The sequence below is a fragment of the Equus przewalskii genome, chromosome 17 (assembly GCF_037783145.1).
Source record: "Equus przewalskii isolate Varuska chromosome 17, EquPr2, whole genome shotgun sequence".
In the NCBI taxonomy this organism is placed as follows: Eukaryota; Metazoa; Chordata; class Mammalia; order Perissodactyla; family Equidae; genus Equus; species Equus przewalskii.
In genome coordinates this window covers 75,604,605-75,628,845 of record NC_091847.1, presented here as the reverse complement: position 1 = coordinate 75,628,845, position 24,241 = coordinate 75,604,605, and the positions used below count along the sequence as shown (strand labels likewise).

General features: G+C 36.7%; 1 protein-coding gene and 1 long non-coding RNA gene across 45 annotated transcripts in view; one reads left to right on the top strand and one right to left on the bottom strand.

Annotated features, from left to right (window-relative positions):
- The window catches only part of C2CD6 (C2 calcium dependent domain containing 6), a 168,472-nt gene that overhangs the window by 141,078 nt on the left and 3,153 nt on the right, over nt 1–24,241 (top strand). For 36 of the 44 annotated variants that reach the window (XM_070580687.1, XM_070580664.1, XM_070580663.1 and 33 more), the window contains 2 exons: nt 19,624–19,698; nt 20,774–24,235. The exons of 1 other annotated variant lie outside the window; for it this stretch is intronic. In XM_070580687.1, coding sequence (XP_070436788.1) covers nt 19,624–19,698; nt 20,774–24,235 — 3,537 coding nt within the window. The remainder of the gene's footprint in view (nt 1–19,623; nt 19,699–20,773; nt 24,236–24,241) is intronic. 7 more of the 44 variants (XM_070580689.1, XM_070580667.1, XM_070580662.1 and 4 more) reach the window with 1 other exon arrangement.
- On the bottom strand, nt 9,681–20,841 carry LOC139076677 (uncharacterized). Its single transcript, XR_011528526.1, has 3 exons — nt 20,751–20,841; nt 17,041–17,188; nt 9,681–11,371 (listed from the first exon to the last, which is right to left on the bottom strand). It is a non-coding gene; the product is annotated as an uncharacterized lncRNA (long non-coding RNA).

Sequence of the window (24,241 nt, the reverse complement as noted above, 5' to 3'; positions counted from 1 at the left end):
AACATTTATAATCAATTGTAAAACTAACAAATGAGACTACATCAACCTTAAAAACTTTTGTGCATCAATAGAAACAATCAGAGTGAAAAGGCAACCTATGCGATGGGAGAAAATATTTGCAAATCATATATCAGATAAAGGGTTAACATCCAGAATGTATACGGAACTTCTATAACTCAACAACATAAAAGCAAATAACTCAATTAAAAAATGGGCTAAACATTTGAATATACAATAGACTATCTAAGATCCAGAAGAGTTAGATTTTCTTACAGATTCGACTCTTCACTTGTTACAGGTCTGTTCAGATTTTCTGTTTCTTCTTGAGTCACTTTCAGTAGTTTGGCTCTTTTAAAGAATTTGTCCATTTCATCTAACTTATCCAATTTGTTGGCATACAGGTGTTCATAGTATTTCCTTATAATCCTTTATGTTTCTGTAAAATTGGCAGTAATATCCCACTTGCATTTCTGATTTTAGTAATGAATCTTCCTTTTTCTTTGCTCAGTCTAGCTAAGCTTTTTTAATTGTGTTGATCTTTTCAAAAGCCAACTTTTGATTTCACTGATTTTCTTTATTGCCTTTCTACTCTACTTTGTATATCTCCTCTTTAATCGTTATTATTTTCTTCCTTCTACTAGCTTTGGGTTTAGCTTGCTCTTCCTATTATAGTTCCAAAAGGTGTGAAGTTAGGTTGTTGATTTGAGATCTGTCTTTTTTTTTTTTAAAGCATTTTGAAGGCTTTGCTTTTAAGTGTGCCTTTTTAAAAAACTTTTTATTAAGATTATGATAGTTTAGAAAACTCAGAGGGGAGTCATTGGAGGAGCAAAATGGCGGGGTGAGCTGATCCAGGATTCTCTCCCCTCCAAAATACAACAAAAGATTGGAAGAACTGAATTTCAGAGAATAAACATAATGCCAGCTCGTTAGAGACCTACAATACCAAGAAGGCAGAGATCATAAACCTTGCTTACACCTTCGGAGGCACTGGAACGGTAGGAGAGAACATCGCTCCCTCCCCTAGAGTCTGTGATCCCTGCGGTGCGGGTCGGGAAGGAGTGGGGGGGGGCTGCACGACCGGGGGATCATCCAGGACTCCTGCCGCTGATTCAGTGGAGACCTGCTGACGGGGGGAAGCTTCCGACCGCGGGGACCCTATAAATCAAGGGCCTTGGGAGACCAGAGAACAGAACTGATCTGAACCCAGACTGGCATGTGTGAGTAACAGCCCCTCCCCACCTCGGCAAAGCCAGTGGGTGCAGCCATCTTGCCCCAAGGCGGAGAGCTCAGAACGCAGGGCTCTCGACCCCCATCTAGTGGCGACAGGCTGTAACTGCAATTGAATTCTACCACCATGAGAAAAAACTGCTCCTCTACCATCCAGCAATTTATAAAAGACCCAGACCAGAAGGAAAACAATAAAAACATAGAATTAAGTCCTAAGGACTTGGAATTAGGTAAACTAAGTGATAATGAATTCAGAGCAGCTATAATCAAAAAACTCAGTGAGGTAGAGAGAATGATAGAGAAACAAGCCGAGTTCTGGAGTTACTTCACAAAAGAGATTGAAATCATAAAGAAGAATCAAACAGAATTACTTGAGATGAAAAACACAATGGACCAGATAAAACAGAATACGGATTCCCTGAATGCCCGTGTAGACAACATAGAGGAGAAAATTAGCATAATCGAAGATAGACAGGCTGAATGGTGCCAGACAGAGGAAGAAAGAGAACTAAGAATTTTTAAAAAATGAGGAAAATCTCCGAGAGATAATGGATTCAATGAGGAGTAAGAACATAAGGATCATAGGAATTCCCGAGAATATGGAAAAGGAAAATGGAGCAGAAAGTGTGCTTAATGAAATTATTGAAGAGAACTTCCCAAATCTAGGGATCGACGGAGAAATGTGTGTAGAGGAGGGTTTTAGATCTCCTAGATTTGTCAATGTAAAAAGAGCTACCCCAAGGCACATAGTAGTAAAGTTGGCAAATAGGAATGATAAGGAGAGAATACTCAGGGAAGTAAGGAAAAAAAAGAGAATAACCTATAAAGGAGCCCCTATCAGACTGTCAGTGGATTTCTCTACAGAAACCCTACAAGCTAGGAGAGAATGGAGTGATATATTCAAAGTTTTAAAGGATAAAAATCTTCAGCCAAGAATACTCTATCCAGCAAGAATTTCCTTCAGATATGAGGGAGAAATTAAATCTTTTCCAGACAAACAAAAGTTAAGGGAATTTGTAACTAAAAGCCCTCCACTACAAGAAATCCTCAAGAAGGCTCTCATACCTGAAAAAAGAAAAAAGGGAGAAAGGGGACACAATCCACAGACTAGGGAGACCGATGGATAGAACCAGAACAGGATAGCAAATATTCAATTATAGCATTAGGGTAAAGGTAAGGAAACTACCAAAACAAGGACGATCTTAGCACTCTAACTACAAATTAATAAGACGAGTTGGAATAAAAAATGAAAATAATTATTTAGGAGGGGAAGAGCAAAGGGTCTAAATCAGTATTGGTAAAGTAGGTAAGAGACCACCAGAGAATAGACTATATTATACACGAGATTCTAAATACAAACTTCAAGGTAGACACTAAAATAAAGTACAGAACAGAGTCACAAATCATAAATAAGGAAAAATCTAAGAAACCCAGCCTAAGAAATTGCAGTATTAAATGGGTAGTCTAAAGCAAACAGGAAAAGAAACGCAGGAAAACAAGATAATGAGTGACAGATTGACAGCATTAAGTCCACATGCATCAATAATCACTGTCAATGTGAACGGATTGAACTCTCCAATAAAAAGGCACAGAGTGGCAAAATGGATTAAAGAACGCGATCCAACAATTTGTTGCCTCCAGGAAACACACCTCAGCCCCAAGGACAAACACAGACTCAGGGTGAAGGGGTGGAGGACAATACTTCAAGCAAATAGCAAGGAAAAAAAGGCAGGTGTTGCAATTCTCATATCAGACCAAATGGATTTCAAAATAAGACAGGTAAAGAGAGACACAGAGGGACAATATATAATGATCAAAGGGACACTTCATCAAGAAGAAACAATGCTGATAAATATCTATGCACCCAAAACAGGAGCACCAAGATTCATAAAGCAACTATTAACAGACCTAAAGGAAGATGTTAAAAACAACACAAAAATAGTAGGGAACCTCAACACCCCACTCACATCAGTGGACAGATCATCCAGACAGAAAATCAACAAGGAAACAGTGGAGCTAAATGAAAAACTAAAACAATTGGACTTAATAGACATATATAGATCACTCCACCCTGAAAGAGCTGAATACACATTCTTCTCAAGTGCACATGGAACATTCTCTAGGATAGACCATATGTTGGGAAACAAGGCAAGCCTCTACAAATTTAAAAAAATTGAAATAATAACAAGCATCTTCTCAGATCAGAGTGCTATAAGGCTAGAAATTAATTACAAGAAAAAAGTTGAGAAAGGCACAAAGATGTGGAGACTAAACAACACACTACTGAACAAGCAATGGATCATTGAAGAAATTAAAGAAGAAATTAAAAAATACCTGGAAACAAATGAAAATGATAACATGCCATACCAACTCATATGGGATACAGCAAAAGCTGTATTAAGAGGAAAATTCATCACAATACAGGCACATCTTAACAAACAAGAAAAATCCCAAATAAGCAACCTTAAAGCACACCTAATTGAACTAGAGAAAAAAGAACAAATGAAGCCCAAAGTCAGCAGAAGGAGAGAAATAATAAAAATCAGAGCAGAAATAAATACTATTGAAATGAAAAAGGCAGTAGAAAGGATCAATGAGACAAAGAGCTGGTTTTTTGAGAAGATAAATAAAATTGGCAAACCACTAGCCAGACTTACAAAGAAAAAAAGGAAGGAAGCTCAAATAAACAAAATCAGAAATGAAAGAGGAGAAATAACAACAGACTCTGCAGAAATACAACAGATTATAAGAGAATACTACAAAAAACTATATGCCAAGAGAATGGATAACCTAGAGGAAATGGATAAATTCTTGGACTCCTACAATCTCCCAAAGCTCACTCAAGAAGAGGCAGACAATTTGAACAGAACAATCACAAGGAAAGAGATTGAAACAGCAATCAAAAACATCCCAAAGAATAAAACCCCAGGACCAGATGACTTTCCTGGGGAATTCTACCAAACTTTCAGAAAGGATTTAATACCTATCCTTTTCAAGCTATTCCAAAAAATTGGGGAAGATGGAACACTTCCTAACACATTCTATGAGCCCAACATCACGCTGATACCAAAACCTGACAAGGACAGCACGAAAAAGGAGAACTACAGGCCAATATCACTGATGAACATAGATGCAAAAATTCTCAACAAAATTTTGGCAACCAGAATTCAGCAATTCATCAAAAGAATCATGCATTAGGATCAGGTGGGATTCATAGCAGGGACACAGGGATGGTTCACCATCCGCAAATCAATCAACGTGATACACCACATCAACTAACTGAGGAATAAAAACCACATGATCATCTCAATAGATGCAGAGAAGGCATTTCACAAGATCCAACAGCCATTTATGATAAAAACTCTGAACAAAATGGGCATAGAAGGAAACTACCTCAACATAATGAAGGCCATAGATGACAAACCCACAGCCAACATCATACTCAATGGGCAAAAACTGAACCCATCCCCCTGAAAACAGGAATGAGACAAGGATGCCCTCTATCACCACTCTTATTTAACATAGTACTGGAGGTCCTGGCCAGAGCAATCAGGCAAGAAAAAGGAAAAAAAGGAATCCAAATAGGGAGGGAAGAAGTGAAACTCTCGCTGTTTGCAGACGACATGATCTTATATATAGAAAATCCCAAAGAATCCATTGGAAAACTTTTAGAAGTAATCAACAACTACAGCAAAGTTGCAGGGTATAAAATCAATTTGCATAAATCAGTAGCACTTCTATACTCAAGTAATGAACCAACAGAAAAAGAACTCAAGAATAGAATACCATTCACAATCACAACAAAAAGAATAAAATACCTTGGGGTAAATTTAACTAAGGAAGTGAAGGACCTGTATAATGAAAATTACAAGGCCTTTCTGAGAGAATTGGATGACGACATAAGGAGATGGAAAGACATTCCATGTACATGGATTGGGAGAATAAACATAGTTAAAATGTCCGTTCTACCTAAAGCAATCTACAGATTCAATGCCATCCCAATCAGAATCCCAATGACATTCTTTACCGAATTAGAACAAAGAATCCTAAAATTCATATGGGGCAACAAAAGACCCCGAATCTCTAAAGCAGTCCTGAGAAAAAAGAACAAAACAGGAGGCATCACAATCCCTGACTTCAAAACATACTACAAAGCTACAGTAATCAAAACAGCATGGTACTGTTACAAAAACAGGTGCACAGATCAATGGAACAGAATTGAAAGCCCAGAAATAAAACCATACATCTAGGGACAGCTTATCTTTGACAAAGGAGCTGAGGGCATACAATGGAGAAAAGAAAGTCTTTTCAACAAATGGTGCTGGGAAAACTGGAAAGCCACATGTAAAAGAATGAAAATTGACCATTCTTTTTCACCATTTACTAAAATAAACTCAAAATGGATCAAAGACCTAAAGGTGAGACCTGAAACCATAAGCCTTCTAGAAGAAAACGTAGGCAGTACACTCTTTGGCATCAGTATTAAAAGGATCTTTTCGGACACCATACCTTCTCAGAGAAGGGAAACAATGGAAAGAATAAACAAATGGGACTTCATCAGACTAAAGATCTTCTTCAAGGCAAATGAAAACAGGATTGAAACAAAAAAACAACCCACTAACTGGGAAAAAATATTTGCAAGTCATATATCTGACAAAGGCTTAATATCCATAATGTATAAAGAACTCTCACTACTCAACAACAAAACATGAAACAACCCAATCAAAAAATGGGCTGGAGACATGAACAGACATTTCCCCAAAGAAGATGTACTGATGGCCAATAGGCACATGAAAAGATGCTCATCATCGCTGATCATCAGGGAAATGCAAATCAAAACTACGCTAAGATATCACCTTACACCTGTTAGAATGACAAAAATAACTAAAACTAATAGTAACAAATGTTGGAGAGGTTGCGGAGAAAAAGGAACCCTCATACACTGCTGGTGGGAATGCAAACTGGTGCAGCCACTATGGAAAACAGTATGGAGATTCCTCAAAAAATTAAAAATAGAACTACCATACAATCCAGCCATCCCACTACTGGGTATTTATCCAAAGAGCTTGAAGTCAGCAATCCCAAAAGTCCTATGCACCCCTATGTTCATTGCAGCATTATTTACAATAGCCAAGATGTGGAAGCAACCTAAGTGCCCATCAACAGACGAATGGATAAAGAAGATGTGGTACATATATGCAATGGAATACTACTCAGCTGTAAAACAGAACAAAATCATTCCATTTGCAATAACATGGATGGACCTTGAGGGAATTATGTTAAGTGAAATACGCCAGCGAGAGAAGGATAATCTGTGTATGACTCCACTCATATGAGGAATTTAAAATTATGGACTAAGAACAGTTTAGTGGATACCAGGGGAAAGGTGGGGTAGGGGGTGGGCACAAAGGGTGAAGGGGTGCACCTACAACATGAATGACAAACATTAATGTACAGCTGAAATTTCACAAGATTGTAACCTATCAATAACTCAATTAAAAAAAAGATTATGATAGTTTACAACCTTGTGAAATTTCAGTTGTACGTTATTGTTAGTCATGTTGTAGGTACACCACTTCACCCTTTGTGCCCTCCCCCCACCCCCCCTTTTCCCTGGTAGCCACCAATCAATTCTCTTTGTTTCTGTGTTTAACTTCCACCTATGAGTGGAGTCATACAGAGTTTGTCTTTCTCTGTCTGGCTTATTTCTCTTAACATAATACCTTCAAGGTCCATCCATGTTGTTGTGAATGGGACGATTTTGTCTTTTTTTATCACTGAGTAGTATTCCATTGTATATATATACCATATCTTCTTTATCCAATCATCAGTTGATGGGCATTTAGGTTGCTTCCATGTCTTGGCTATTGTAAATAATGCTGCAATGAACATAGGGGTGCATGGGACTTTTGGAATTGCTGATTTCAAGTTCTTTGGATAGATACCCAGTAGTGGGATGGCTGGGTCATAAGGTATTCTATTTTTAATTTTTTGAGGAATCTCCATACTGTTTTCCATAGTGGCTGCACCAGTTTGCATTCCCACCAACAGTGTATGAGGGGTCCTTTTTCTCCACAAGCTCTCCAACATTTGTCACTTTTTGTTCTGGTTATTTTTGCCATTCTAACAGGTGTAAGGTGATATCTTAGTGTAGTTTTGATTTGCATTTCCCTGATGATTAGTGATGGTGAGCATCTTTTCATGTGTCTATTGGCCATCCGTATATCTTCTTTGGAGAAATGTCTGTTTATGTCCCCTGCCCATTTTTTGATCGGGTTGTTTGATTTTTTTGTTGTTGAGCTGTGTGAGTTCTTTATATATTACGGAGATTAACCCTTTGTCAGATAAATAACTTGTAAATATTTTTTCCCAATTAGTGGGTTGTTTTTTTGTTTCAATCCTGTTTTCCCTTGCCATGAAGAAGCTCTTTAGTCTGATGAAGTCCCACTTGTTTATTCTTTCTATTGTTTCCCTCATCTGAGGAGTTATGGTGTCCAAAAAGACTCTTTTGAAACTGATATCAAAGAGTGTACTGCCTATATTCTCTTCTAGAAGACTTATTGTTTCAGGCATAATCTTTAGGTCTTTGATCCATTTTGAGTTTATTTTGGTGAATGGTGAAAAAGAATGGTCAATTTTCATTCTTTTACATGTGGCTGTCCAGTTTTCCCAGCACCATTTGTTGAAGAGACTTTCTTTTCTCCATTGTAGGCCCTCAGCTCCTTTGTCGAAGATTAGCTGTCCATAGATGTGTGGTTTTATTTCTGGGCTTTCGATTCTGTTCCATTGATGTTCACCTGTGTTTGTACCAGTACCATGCTGTTTTGATTACTGTAGCTTTGTAGTATGTTTTGAAGTCAGGGATTGTGATGCCTCCTGTTTTGTTCTTCTTTCTCAGGATTGCTTTAGCAATTTGGGGTCTTTTGTTGCCCCATATGAATTTTAGGATTCTTTGTTCAATTTCTGTAAAGAATGTCATTGGGATTCTGATTGGGATGGCATTGAATCTGTAGATTGCTTTAGGTAGTATGGCCATTTTCACTATGTTGATTCTTCCAATCCATGTGCGTGCAATGTCTTTCCATCTCTTTATGTCGTCATCCATTTCTTTCAGAAAAGTCTTGTAGTTTTTGTTGTATAGATCTTTCACTTCCTTGGTTAAATTTACCCCAAGGTATTTTATTCTTTTTGTTGCGATTGTGAATGGTATTCTATTCTTGAGTTCTTTTTCTGTTAGTTCATTGTTAGTGTATTCTTTCTCTTTTTTTAATGTAAATGTTTACAGCTAAAAGTTCCTTTCTTAGCACTGATTTCACAGTACTCCATAAGTTGTGATATATTGTGTTTTCACTTTCATTTATCTCAAGGTATTTTCTAATTTCCCCCTGTGATTTCTTCTTTGACCCATTGGTTGTTTAAAAATTGTTAAATTTCTACATATTTGTGACTTTCCAGTTCCCTTCTCTTATTGATTTCTAGGTTCATTCCTTTGTGGAAGAATAGACTCAATATGTGCGAAAGTTGTTGGATTGTTAAGGATTATGTTTAGCTATGAGTAACACAAAGTTAGAAACACCACCTTAAATAATGATGTGGTGTTTCATGGTGGCATCATGGATCCAGGTTCCCTTTGCTTTTGGACCATTATCCTCAGCATGTGCATGTTACTGTAGGGTAACACAGAATGGGGTCTATACCTCCTGGCATCATAATCTCTTCCAGGAAGAAAGAAGGAAAATGATAAAGGTCAATTAGGTACCTGTCAGCTGAGTTCACCTCTGTTTTAGGATCCTCTTTCAGAAGCTTCTTCCAACAATTTCCAATTATATGTAGTTGCCCAGAACCTTGTCACATGGCCCTTTATTGCCTTCAGGCTGGAAGATTTAACTTTTTTAACAGGGGACATTTCTGCCCCCTAAAAAACTTGAGGTTCTTGAGATAATATATATTTTGGGAATGCAACTATCAGTCTATGTCACAGGAAGCCAGAGACTGGTTAGGAGACTTTTGTTTGGGGAGAAATGATGGTGGCTTGTGTGACAGTGGTAGTGGGGTTGATAGTGAGATGTGACTGGATACTTGATACATTTTGAAGGCAGCAGCCATGGGAATTAATGTTGGATTAGGTGTGGAAGGAGAAAGAGGCGAGAGATAAAGGGTGACACTCAGGCTTCTAGTCTAACAATTCAGTAGATGAGAGCACAATTAACTGAGATGAGGAAAAATAGAGAAAGGCCAAGGTTTTGTGTTTTTTTGGAGGGTGGATGGGAGCAAGGTGGTAATCTAGAATTCTATTTTGTATACATTAAATTTGAGATGCCTATTATACAGCTAAGTGGAAATCAATATCCTTCTGAATATCTCTGAGGATACTACTGTAGAGGAGGAAAAAATATTCCTCTACCCTATAGGTTCTTCTGGCTGGTCTAAAATTGAATTAACACAAGACAAAATAACAGGAGAAAATCAAACAAATTTAATAACATGTATACATGTGAGAAACCCCAGAAAATTGAGTTACTCATCAAAATAGCCAAAGCCACCACCTTAAATACCATCTTCAGCTAAAAACAAAGAAATCTGTTGGGCGTAGTCATTTGGGACTTCAAAGGGGAGGAAGGCAATTCACATGGAGAGGGAAAAGCAAATGTTTGGTAAACAAATGTCTGTCATACCTTGCAAAGACATTGTGACATGGGGAAGACTTTGATCAAATAGACCTTGCTTGGTTCCCTCCTGTCTACCACACCTAGTTTATATTATACTATAGTTATCTATGGCGATAGCTCCTTCCTGAAACAGGCCTTCTATCTTAAATTCTTTTAGGCAGTTATGAGAAAGGTCAAAGTTTCTTCCTGAGTCTTTTGTTCTTAAAAATAATCAAGCCAAAGAGACACATTTTGGTGTGGTAGATTGTGATCCCCCACATTCCCACCTTTGAAACTTCAAGAATTTTCACAGTCCAGAAGCTGAGTTGGTAGATTGTTCCATCTCATTGAACCAGTCTATTAGTCCTGACAATAAGTCAGTCCTGTTAAATTCATTTTAGGAGGTGGTAATGTAGGTAGGCTTCCAAAGTTAAGCCTATATTGTGTAAGCAATCAGGTATTTAATAAGAAGGATTTCTATGGGGGAAAAAAACACAAGGTTAATGGTTGGAGCAAATTATAAGCCAGTTTCTGAGCCCAGAGGATGGCCAACCAAGAATATTTCTAGATGTCAGTGTCAAAGCATCTTTTGCAGTTTGAAATGTCTCTGATGATGTCATTGGGTGTTCAGGTAAACTTTTTTTGAGTGGCTTATATAGCAACAGGCATGAAAATTGTCTATACATGGGCTATCAGAGTGATCTATCTTATATTAAGTGTCCAGCTTCAGTTTGCAGGGCTTCAGGAAAAAGGGTGGCTTCAGTTCTCAATGATTCCAAATCAAAAGTTGGGGGGAAATTGGAAGCATTAGTTTGGAGAGTTGTAGCCAGATATTTGAGGAAACTAGAAGAATTCGGGATTCAGTCCAGTTTACAGGTAGAAAACAAAAATCTCAAGGACAATGAACAGAACTAGAATCTAATATTCATGAGTGCATATTATAGTTTCTACTGAAACACAATTTTTCTCTCTAAAATCATTCTTACTTTTGTCAAAGATAGCCAAATTAAGACTAATTGGTTTGCAAAGTAAGTCTGGTTTCCATAAACTTGGCCCAGTTATTTACATAAGTACAGCAAGAATAGCAATTGATCATTTATTGTCTTTTAAATCTGTTTTGCTGGAACTTTTCGTAAGAAATCTCAGATTGAACTTTAAAGGCCTTTTGAGGCCAGGAAAGCAAGGCCAAGGACTTGTCATCAGACTCTGCCTGCAATACCTATATAATTGGGTGAATTCTTTTCTTCTCAAGGTCCCCCAAATATCTTGAGGTTCTTGCACCTGCCAGGAAGTGACCTTCTGTACTCACCTGGTAAGATTGCTGGCAACCTGTAAGCAGGGTACCAGGCTGATATTTCCGAGGGGTTTTATTTGTTCCATAAAGTCAACTTTTGTTCCTTATAGCTGTTTGGTCATATCTTAGTCTATGCATGTCTCTCTCAAATATGACATTCTGGTCAAAGCCTTGGTAATACTACCAGTGTTTCCAATATGTCCTGTTATAAAGAGAATAGATTCGTGTTAAACTTATGCAAACCGTATTGCCATGAAAATAAGAATATTTAATCAGTAAGCATTTCCAAATTCTGTAGGGATCAGGTAGGGAGAAAAAGGTATATGTTTGAATTCTGCTTACAAAGGTATAATTTACCAAATTGCTATAAGTCATAGTTAGCTTAAGAGAAAAAGTTTCCCTTTATATTAATAACATATGAGTACAAACATATCCATAAGGGAGGTTTAGCATCACTTATTTGACAATGCTTCCCATGCAATTTAACGTACCAAACAACTCTAATTAGTTTCATATCTCCCTCTTTATAGGCAGAGAGAACAAATTCTTTGAGAAGTTTCAGGGATCTGCTGGAAATTCTCAAAGTTACTTTCAGGTCAGAAGAAAGACTTTATTTAGGATTTGAATTTTGGGGAATTTTGTCAAAAATACCAAAAGGTTTTGAAAGACTTGGTCAAATAGGGTCATAGGTCACTGTGAAACAATACCAAATTATCCATTTAGCCAAAGTGACAACAGATGTTCAAGGCAATTATGGAGAGTTAAACAGTTATCAAAAAACCTTACTTCTCTTAACAGAGAGACCTCAGCTTTTTGAACATAGGAAATTATTTTGACAAAAAATAGAATTTCTGCCTTTTAGGTAGACTTACTCAAAAATAAAGAAAAACCCTTTATTATCTCTTTATCAAGAGTGACTAAAAGTTCAAGAAAATTATCCTTTTAAGAGAGAGAAAACCAAAGTATAATTTTTTTTAAAGATTTTATTTTTTTCCTTTTTCTCCCCAAAGCCCCCCGGTACATAGTTGTATATTCTTCGTTGTGGCTCCTTCTAGTTGTGGCATTTGGGACGCTGCTTCAGCGTGGTTTGATGAGCAGTGTCATGTCCGCACCCAGGATTCGAACCAATGAAACACTGGGCCCCCTGCAGCAGAGCGCGTGAACTTAACCACTCAGCCACGGGGCCAGCCCCCCAAAGTATAATTTTGTACCAGTTTACTTTTCATATTAAAAACATTCACTTAATTAAATTCAATCTTAGCCAAGTTGATCATGCACAAAACTCTTTTTCAGGGTTCCTCTTCCACAACCCTTCTGTAACTTTCTTTTTTACATTCAGAATTTGTCCTTTCTTCTTTCCCATAACTAGTTTTGTTTTAGGACAAATTTACTTTTTTAACAAAATAAACAAAGTATCTCCATTTCTTATACCTTCTTTTCTGAAAACTGCATTTTACTTTCCTTGTATACAGAGATGTTTATCTTAATTTTTAGTAGCTTCAATCACATATATTAATTACAATTTTTAATTCCTAGAAACCTTAATTTGTAGTGAAAACTGAGAAGTGAGCACTTATCAACTGTTTTTTACATTAGCATTCTGTAGTTTTTATAAATACGTTTAGTAATTTCTCAAAACATATGTTACTTCATAGTACAATGTTTTAGGAAAGTACAATGCTTGTTTACCACTAGACCCAAACATCTTTTAGTTTCTCTGTAATAAGAAGCCAAAAGTAGATAAATCTATATATAATAATTAATGTCTAATATTGTATCTTATTTGGAAAGATCTAGATACTCAATGAATTTTCCATCATTTAATTTAACCTAGCAAAGCTTCAAAGTTTCATGTTACATTTTGGAAGCCATTTTAAATAAACATGCCATAAAAAACAATTATTGCTAAAAGTTTATCTATAAATTCTATTTGCACTTACATCTATTTAAATCATTTCTTCCCAACAATTATGTTTAGATTACTCATGAAAACTTCATGAGACATTAGACAAAATTAGCTATCATTCTAAGTTATTATTTCTGTTGACAAATTTGTAACAGAGATAACATGAGCTTATTCGACTAGTAAACCCAGGCTGTATGTCTGCATCATCTCCAGTGCTGATAACTTTGAGGACATGTCTATTTTAATCAAACCAACAAACTTAAATAAGCTTTTATTTACAAAAGATTATTTTATATCATGTTCATTTGAAAAATACTTGGGTTAGTTTCTATTACAGTTAGAAATAATTTATATAAGTGCTTAAGCCAATTAAATAGAGCTCTTAGTTTTGGCCATACTACCTGGAGGTAGAAAAATATCTCAGGTTTACAATATATACATATAGAAATACATGAACACACAGGCAGAGACAGAAAGAGACCTTATAGCTTCCATTAAGTTTTTGCTACAGATCAGATACAATACAAAACTCACTAGTTCATAAAAGAATAATTGGATTCAAATTTTGTTTTAGCAATTGGAAAGAGTTATGTTCACCTGCTATATCTTTTTACTAATATTTGTGGAGAGGACCTTTAAGATCTTTTTATTTTTTTTTTGGTCCAATTTCCAAATATTTCCTCTCCCATTTTGTAAGACAAAGATAGTTTCTTTTCTCAAATACTTGGGTTGTAGCCTGAATGATATTAAAGGCTGATTTGCTCATCCAACTCTACTTTCTTTAATTTGCTTCTTTATATCAGGGAGGTTTTTAATTAGGAGGTAAATCAAAAGATTTTTATGTTCTAAAACTTCAGGACAATGTGCCACACCTTTAAAACGTCTGCATAAAGTATTTAGCAAAGGCCCTCTTTCTGAATGAACAATTTAACCCTAGACCAATTCACCCTCAGAGGAGGAGTTCCATTATTTTTTTTTATTAGCACCTGAATATTAGCCTTTAGTTTCTATCTCACATTGTATGAATTCAGGCAACTATATTGACTTCCTTTAGCATGTTTAATTAACATTGCCTGAAGGACAGATTTATATGCCCTCTGTTTTACAATATCAGGCAGGGGAAATGTTCCCCAGTGAGACACAATGTCTGTCCCCACAATACAATGTATAATATAATCAGGCAAAAGAGATGCAATCATTTCACATAAAGGCCATTTAAATATACCAATTCTGCTACAAAATTTTATCTTAGTTCCATCAACTCTCTTACCTCTGATCATAGCTTCCATTAGCACTTCATCAATAAGCTCAGTCTTATAATATCAGGTAGGGGAAGCACTCCTGGCCATACATAGCATTTTATTTCCAAAAAACATCCAGGCAAAGTTGACATAACTTCATATAATACTAGCTCAAACATTCCAACCTTTATAATCCTATCACCTCTAACACTTTTATGTTTTCTCAGTCTAATTGTAGCCTCTGTCAGTGTCCCAACAATGAGTTTTGGTGCACAACTCATGGGGTTCTTACATCAAGGAGCCTCATGGGGTTCTTACATCCAGGAGCCTCGAAAATTTTTCTTTCCCATCTCCTGGTTGTTTTATCCATCCCTATGCAAAAGACTTTTAGTTCCCAGAGAGAGGTCAAGCCAAGGGACCCTGGCCCTTTTGTCAATCTTTAACTTTATTAACTGGCCTAACTGTTGCCCCAAGCAATTGTTGTTCAGGTTTCTCATTGTGATCTATGCCTTCTGGACTTTTTAAATTTCTCCAAACTGGGGTAAATTGAGCATACTTGTTTAGGGCCCTTTAATGTTGGGGGGGCCAGTAGGAGGTCCCTTTGGCTTCCCCCAACCTTAGGCAGTGCTGTATTAAAACCTTTGTTTTAACTCCATTAATGTCCATTTTTTAAATAACCATCTAAAGATTCTCACCCTGCTGGGATGAGTCCCACGACTCTCTCCTTTCTGATTCCTCGTTGTTTTCTCCCCTTTCAATATTTGTTTTATTTACCTGATTTCCTAAAAGCCCTTTTGAAAATTTCCACCTTCTTGAGAAGAGTCCCTTGACCCTCCCCTCAGCTTCTTTCCATTCACTTGTTAACTGAGTTATTGCTTTCATTAGCATATGTAAGACCATGAGAGGAAGCTGAGACCCCAAATTTGATTAAGTTCTTAAAGCTAGTTGTTATTTCTTTGTATTTATTTTTAATTTGGTCTCTTCACAAGTACCTGTAAAACAGCTGTTTATGATGCATGCTCTCTAAAAATGTTTCCAACTTAGAATATTTTCCAATTTAAGAGGTCCATTGCCTGGCCACTGATGAGTAGGATCTTAATAGCAACTCATACCAATAAGCCTTTTATGAACATGAGAGATGAGAGGAATCCCCAAAAGACAGTGCAAAAGAAGCAGCCCTCACAAGATCAAGAACATCCACTCCCAAAAACAGTCTAAGAAAGCAAAGGCCTTCATTGCACAGGCAGTAAGGATGGTGTCGTGAAAACAATGTCTCTGGTCTCCCACAGGAATGTGGGATGCCTCTAGTTAGAAACCCGCTAATCTGTGACACCGGACAGGTGCTACTGGAATGGGATTTTTCTAGCACTAACAAGCAACGAAGTTTGAGATGACAAAGGCCTCTTAAGGACTGGGACTCCTATGAAAAAATCCCCTGAGAGCTGGTACAGCCATGTGACTAACTGCCCCGGAGCAACTCAAAGGAGGTTTTGGAAGCACTTAACTGTTTTTCAAAATTGATTTTTTTAGTTACATTAAGAGATGCAATTACCAACTGCCCTAAACAGGCCCAAACACCATCACAAGAGTTATACATGTGCAGATGGCCGAGAGGTGCCCAAGGGTTCATTTTAATGTTAAGATCTCTGCCCCAGGAGGAGCTGAGGCCTCATTATCGTAACATGAGATGTATGTGGAAGCTTATTTTCCAACTGCATCTGCGTGAGCCTATACCCACCTCTACGTGTGATGACGAAACTTCCCTTTTGAATATTCATTCCCATCCAAAGTAAAATGTTCCTGCTTTCCTTGCTTGAAGAGCCACAGCTTTGGAAATATTTCCCCCTGGGCTCCTTATTTGCTTCAAATAAATCTTACTTTGTGTGACAACTACTTCTGGTGAAGACTTTGATTTCAACTCACCAAGAAGTGGACCCACTTTGGTTTCATAATAGCCAGACAAAGAGAGTGCATCTTGGAACCCCATTCTATTTGACTGACCACCAGATGCACGCTGGTATGTGCATCCTCCAAATGGCGGAGACCAGTGAAGTCACAAAGCCAAGCTCTCAGACATAGAACAAGACACAAGAAAAAATCTTATCTTACATACACATGACAGCTTGAAGCCTTGGATCTCTTGGAGCCAAACTAATACCTATGAGAGATGTGCCAAGGGGTTGGGGATTGTGTGTAGTTTTACAGAGTACCTTGTTGCACAGAAATTTCCTTAAGGTTGGTGGGTGACCCATGTCATCTACCCCATTTGATGACCAACTTATCCTATCACAGGAGTCTTTTTGAGGTGACGAGTGTCCTAATGGCTCTTAAAGGCTTGACCCATGCCCACCTATTTTGTGGCTTTTTGACTTCCAAGGTGTCCCTTAGCAATAGCTTTTACCTCATGTGCATATTAACCAGATTGCTAGGCCAGCCCGAACAACAGGTTTATCAGGCCTATGCCTGTGGTTTTTCCTTTTTATGACAAATGACACAAATGACAGAGACAGGGAAAAACAGTGACCATCTCTAGGAGGAGAAGGATCAATAAAAACCAAAGAGTTCTCAAACCAAATTTCCCAGAATCACCGAGTCCAAGAAACTAGCTTCACAAGTATTTTCTCCTGCTAATCTAAATTTAGAAAAGGAAAAACCTCATCACTCTCGCTTCCAATGGACCCTGCAGGCAGAGATCCAGGAGATTAACATGGTAAGCACTCTTACCTCCTGCTGGCTCTTGTTGGAGGTCCAAGATATCTTGGCTGCAGTAGTCCTGGAGTGAGCAATGTCCTGCCAGTTTTCTCTCATCTTTGTCACCAACCCTAGGGAAGGAAGACATATTCCTCTTCCCTTCTAGGTTCTTCTGGCTGGTCTAAGAATTAAGTTGACATGAAACATAATAACAGGAGAAAATTTAACAAATTTAATAACATGTATACATGAGAGAAACCCTAGAAAACGGAGTTACTCATCAAAATAAGCAAAGCCACTACCTTAAATACCATCTTCAGCTAATGACAAAGGAGGATGTTGGGGTAGTGGTGTGGGACTTCAAAGGGGAGGGAAGCAATTCACATGGAGATGAAAAAGCAAATGTTTGGTAAACAAATGTTTGTCATACCTTGCAAAGACATTGTGACATGGGGAAGACTTTGATCAAATGGGCCTTGCTAAGTTCTTGTCTACTACACCTAGTTCATATTATGCTATAGTTATCTATGGTGATAGCTCCTTCCTGAAACAGGCCTTCTGTCTTAAATTCTTTTAGGCAATTAGGAGGAAGGTCAAAGTTTCTTCCTGAGTCTTTTGTTCTTAAAAATAATCAAGCCAAAGAGACCCATATTGATGTGGCAAATTCTGATCCCTCATGATATTTAGAATTTTTTCCAAGGGTTGCCTTCCCCCTACATCCCTCAGAAATATCTCTCTTTACTCTGGGGTTAGTTCTGTTTCTTCTTATTGATTCTTCACTTACCTGTGTTGATTTTCCTCATATCTCTGGTGAATTTTGTTGGCTCATTTTATATTTGTGAGTGAAGGAATATGTTGATTGTATAGTTGTACGCTGTGTGACAGGTATATCCTGGAGGGTGTATAGGGGTGGAAGAGGACAGGCAGGGGTGGCTGGGGAGCCTACAACATTTCCAAAGAACCACTGTGTTTCTCTCCCACATGGAACTTCTTTCCTTTCTTTTTATCCCCCTTCAGTTATCTGATGTGGAAATGTGAGTAACAGCAAGCTCTCCTCTGCTTCTCTGTTAAGATTCAAAACTCACATAGGATCTCTACCTAGGCAGATGGCACATTTTCTTTTGAGAGCAGTTTAAAAAGAAATTTTTTTTAAAGATTGGCACCTGAGCTAACATCTGTTGCCAATCTTTTTTTTTTTCTTCTTCTTCTCCCCAAAGCCCCCCAGTACATAGTTGTATATTCTAGGTGTAGGTCCTTCTGGGTGTGCTGTGTGGGATGCTACCTCAGCATGGCTTGATGAACGGTGCCATGTCTGTGTCTGCGCCCAGGATCCGAACCAGCAAAACCCTGGGCCACCGAAGTAGAGTGCACAAAATCAACCACTCGGCCACAGGGCTGGCCCCTATTTTTAATTTTTATTTTCTACTAAATTCATTTAAAGCAATGAACTTTCAAATGTTAGAATCTGAACTGTTTTTAAGGGAGATTTTGGGAAATTCAAGCAAAGGAAAACAAAATGAGCAAAAACACAGGTGTGGAAAAGTACAAGAGTATTTCAAGAATTCAAAGTCAGATATGTTTGCCTGGAGGAGAGAGACTGTAGTGGGAATATTGAGAAACTTGCAGAAATAATTTAGAGTGAGTGTGTGAGGGCAATGAATAACAGCAAAAGTGGGAAGCCACAGAAGAGTTAAGAATAAGGTCACGTTATTAATGGCTTAATATTAATAAACACTTAAGCCAAAAGTATTTCTTATGAAAACATCATTCATTAAATTGTTCTGTGAACTAACTTGGTATATAATGAGCCCTCTGTGGACTAAAGGAGATGATGTCTGGGAAAGTGGTTGCCAGTACTAAGAGTGCTACAATGAGATGGTGTCGAGTTTTCTCTAGATGAGTTGGCACTGCGCGTGCACATGCTGATGCTCCCAGACCACCTTCCTCCTTCACTGCAGTCTTGATTGTGTGGTTGAAGGGGCATCAGATGGAAATTTGGGACACCTGGATTTAGGCTAATAAGCATCTGGGTTACTTGGAGCAACACACTTCAACTTCAGATTCTTGTGTAAAACAAGGAGTAAGACTGGATTATCTCTAAGGTGACTTCCATTTCTAAAAGTTCAAAGGTTCTGTGATTCCGTAATTGTTCCTATACACCTTGATTTAGCACCAAGTGTTTCCTTAGGCAGTGTTAAGTACCCATTTAACAATTGCAGGTTGAAAATCATTGAAAATGCTACCTCAATATAATATCAGATGCCATTTATTATCTAAAGCACTTCAGATTACATTTCTTCTGACGATTTTATTTCTTTTCTATTTTTGTTTCTGCTTGAAGTTGTGTATTATTTTGATTTTACAAATTCAGTAGGGTGAATATTACAGTATCAAGGAAGCTAAAATTATATATGTGTGTGTGTTTATATATATATATATATATATATATATATATATACAAATTTCTTTGACAGTTGGAAAGTATAGTAATTATGAGAAAAATATTTAGGTTTAAAAATTTTTTATATCTCTAATAACTATTGAAAGAATAAAATTATCTTAGTAAATATCCTTGCATTACAAGCAGTCTAAAATGAAAACTTCTCTTTTTATAAGGTGGCTTTTTCACCAGAAGAATACATTTCACCATCTTTCAGGCCAGAATATAAAGAATTCAAACCAAAGTATCAGGTGAGTCCTGAGTTATCCTATATCAATTATATTTAAATACTAGGTTTCTCTAATACTTTATGTAATTCAATGGTTCCAAAACCAGACTGCTCATTAGAAATACCTGGCTGTCTTTAAAAAAAAATATGTATTCCCAGGTTTCACCTCTGACATAATGAATCTCAATCTGGAAATGGAGTCTAGGAATTGGTATTTCTCAAAAAACCTCATGGGATTCTTATGCTGTCACCTGGGTGTCAACTAGCATTTGAAAACCCATTATAATAAATAGTATCCATTAAAATGATGTTTGAACTACTAAGTTGAAATAAACTAAAATGCATACTAGGCTGTTTATTCCACATTTTGCTTTTTTCAATTGGATGATGTAGAAGTTGTATGAATAAAGAGTTTGAGTAAAAGACTTCATTTTGAAGGCTACTTCAGCCTGATCCCAGAGCTGCAAAACTGCCTATGGATATTACACTGAAATTTCAGTGTAATCCAGAATTTTTTGTACTGTTCTCTCTCAACCATTTGTGAGGCATAATAGTATTCATCAAAAAGTAAGATTCTACTATGACACAGCAAATACTGGGTAGAACTCAACATTTTTGAAATTCTCAGACTTAAGTCTTTAGGGAATACTTATGATACTTTCAATGGGATTTCTCCTACTTGTATTTTTTAAAAATTTCCTACATTGCTACTAAAATCATAAATATTTATTTGGCTAGAACTTAGATCCTGATGGGAGCCATTGTGTAAGCAAATGCAGCTAACACTGGAAATTAAGTTCTTAAGAAAAAACTATTTATGAGTGCCTTTTAAATATTTAAAAATATTCCAGGTATCAAAAAGCTCTTGGACATAAAATAGTATCAGGATTAGGTATTTGAAAATTTTGCATTACAATTCTTACTATTATTCCAACTTCAAATATTTTTAAATAGTTAGTTGTTTTTCTCTTTGTAGAAGGCAGGAGGATGAATATATAGACTGATAGATTGCTCAGAGAAACTTAACTAGAACATTTATTATAAATTTGACATAAATGCTACAGAATTTCTTACCTTTTTTATTTTTAATATTACAGTTCCAGAAATTCAACATCAAGGACAGTTTTGATCCTTTTCTAAGGAATATAAACGACAAAATGTCAGTCAGAAAAAAGAAAGACGGAGACACGTACAAATGTGGAAGCATTTTAAGTGCAGAGGTTATAGAGCATGAAGACCAAGATCCTCCTTACCCAACACAGTCAAAGACTGCCAGACCCACTAATAAAACCTGGCCGCAAGATCTCAATATCACCGTAAAGCCTTTAGACACTAAGAAAAAGTTAGCCCATGATCCTGGTATCAGCACAGTCAAGACTTTGGATGCTAAGAATAAGTTAAAGAAAAGACTGCAAAATCTATCTTTACCAAACTTTGAAGGAGAATCGTCAGTGACTGGAAATGGAAATACACATCTCTTCTCAAAATCATTAAGTTTTCCTTCCCACATAGAAAATTTGAAACAATCAATGGTGCTCAAGTCAATTTTAAGTAAAAATCTGCAAGATCTTTCAGATAAATTATTTTCTAAGACAGAAGTTCCTATGGACACTGAAGCAAGAAAGAAAAATCATGGTTCTTCACTTCTAAGTGTTCATGCTGAACCACCAAGTAGTTTGGAAGACAAAGTATTTGAAAAAATTCAAGATTTAAATAGCTGGCTTTCAGAAGGAACCATTTTAAACTCAAAGACTCTTTTAAGTCAAATAATTAAAGATGTTCCTGCAGATTCACTGTCAGAAGGTGCACCAGGGAGTTCTTCAGAGGTAGAAAAGAGATTTGTCTCTGAGACACACTTAGAGACTGGTGAGACAGATTTTACAATTAAAAAGAAGCGTAGTTTCAAAAAGAAACATTTAAAAAGTGAAGGATCCAGCTCAAAACCGAGTCTAAATTCCATTGTGCATGATTATCTTATAACGCAAATATTCACTGCCCCCGTCCTCTCAGATTTGGAGATTGGAGTGCAAGAATCGAGTGGAACACAGATGAACTTGTGGACTCAGTTGCCCACAGCCTGGGAGAGTGTCTCTTCAAATAGTCTAGTTCACTATGAAGACAATGATGATGAAATAGAATTGCCACAGGCTAAATCTGTTATAAGCCAGATAATACAGTCATTTCCTATAGATACTCTGTTAGAATCTGGGATAATCAAAGTGATCGAATTAGGTGAAGAAAACCAGAAGACTTCTTTGCTGGATACAGAGACAGTCTTTGCTGAAGAAAAGCCAAAAGATTCCACAGAAGATTACTCAGAAATCAAAGGCAAATCAGAATCTCTTTCAGGGCAAAATATACCCACCATTCCCAAAGAAATTACTTCTTTTTTTAATAAAAGAGTTGAATTGATAGATGAAGGCCAAAATATATCCCAACAAGATTCAAAATATCAGTCAACACCAGATAAAAAAACAGATTTGCCAAGTAATGGTCAGAGGCTTAATAGAGAAGAAAATTATCTAAGTTCTACTTCAGAAAATTTAAGTAACTCATTAATGGGCAAACTTAATGAGTCAGATGTAATAATGTTAAAATCCTTTGTAAAAAACATGTTTAATGTTTTTTTCAAATATAGTCAGTCTGAAAGAAGACAACCAGAAAAAGAATTAGAAAGACTAATTCAACATCCTTTTCCAAATAAAACAAACAACCTTGAAGAAATCAGAAAGAATTTTGATGAAGCAGACAAATTAGACAGAAAACCTATTTTGAGTCCAAAGCTGCGTGTATTTTTAGAAGAACTCTCAGAGTCAGAAATAAAAAATTTAAAATCTGAATTAAGTAAACATATCCAGCATTACCTTGTAGAAAGACTTTCAGAATCAGGACATATCACCAAAGAGGACTTACCAACAATCTATCAAAATCTGTATTTGATGAATGAGAAAGCACAACCAAAAGGGCAAAATATCTTTCTGGAGAAATATTCAGAAACTGTAAAAGAAATCCTGTCTTTTGTAAATAATTTTAATCGTCATTTCATAGATAAACATTTGGAAATAAAGCTAAGATCTTTTTTAAATGAAATTCTCCAAAACTATTTCCTAAAAAACCTTTCACAAAACAGTTTATTTAAAGACACAGAGTCTGAGCCTGTACACTCAAACATATCTTCTCGAAGAAATAAAAGTGCCTCAATATCTTTTCCTGAGTCAGGACAAGATATTTCCAGGGGGAGTTTTGGTAGAAGACTTGAAATGAACATGAAATATCCTTTAAATCAGTCTCTACAAAACTATCTTATAGCTTTATCAGAAAATGAAATATTAAATCTAAAAGCTGATTTAAGCAAACACCTCCAGAGGCTTTTTATAGACAAACTTTCAAAAGCAGGACTAATCACAAAAAGGCAATTAGAGGGGATCAACCAGGATATAAATTTGATTAATTCTAGTTCCACACCATTAAAATGTATAAAGCCAGGTTTATCTTTTAGAAGTGAAAATCAATTTATGGAGGAGCATTCAGAAAAGCAAAAGAAACATTCAAAAATTGTTCAAAAAACCACTTTACAAAAGGTTCCTGAGGATAAACTTGTAGAAACAAAACTGACAAGAAAGGAAGGGAAGGAATATTTTTCCTTACAGAATATTAAAGAAAATCCATCAATAATTAGGGAACAGAAAAGATATTATCCTAAAGAAGGAACTAAAACACTGAGTTTAATTAAAGCACAACCTTCTTCCAATAAAAATACCCAGGAGATTCCATTAAATAAGTCATCAGAAAGACTTTCAGGTTTAGTGCTTAAGAAACAAAGGAAAGAATACGGTTTCATGCAGCTTCCTCGAGGAGAAAATTTTGATTTTAAAACAGAGATTCAAGACCCACAGAGTTGGAGCAGTAAATCAAAAATACCTCAATCAAATGCTTGCTCTGAAAGGACACTAAAAACGAAGTCCCTTGAAAAAAAGGGTCACAACAACATCCATAAATTGTTGGTACAGGAAAAACCTGAAGCAGTGCTGTCACCATTTCCAGGAATTCCTAATTGCAAAATGCCAAATGACGACAAAGAATATGTGAACAAAGTCACTATTCCGTCCACGCAGAACACTTCAACGCATTTCACTTCCAATGCTGGGGAGAAACTGAAATTAGGAGACCAGTATTGTCAGAGATTGAAAGGAAATAATAACAATAACAAAAAACAACATTTAGTAACATTTGCACATTACAAAAAAGAAATACAAACTCTTTATATAAAACCAAATGAAATTTGCGATGAAAAATGTGTCAAGATCCCTGAATCACAATCATTTAAATATAAAGTTGTGGAAGCTGAGAAAAACTCAAAACCAGCCCTCTTCCCGCAAGTATTAGAGAGAGAAGTTCTAAAGCCCAAGGTCCGAAAAGAAAGAGACCATGTCAGCAAACCAGAGAAGTCATTTAGCAAGATAGTTAGGACCCTGCCAGCCACACTGCCCGCCCCAAGTGTTCTAAGGAAGTCTGTGCCGAGGACGTTGCTGCACTGGAAGGCAAGAAGAACCGTACATGTAATG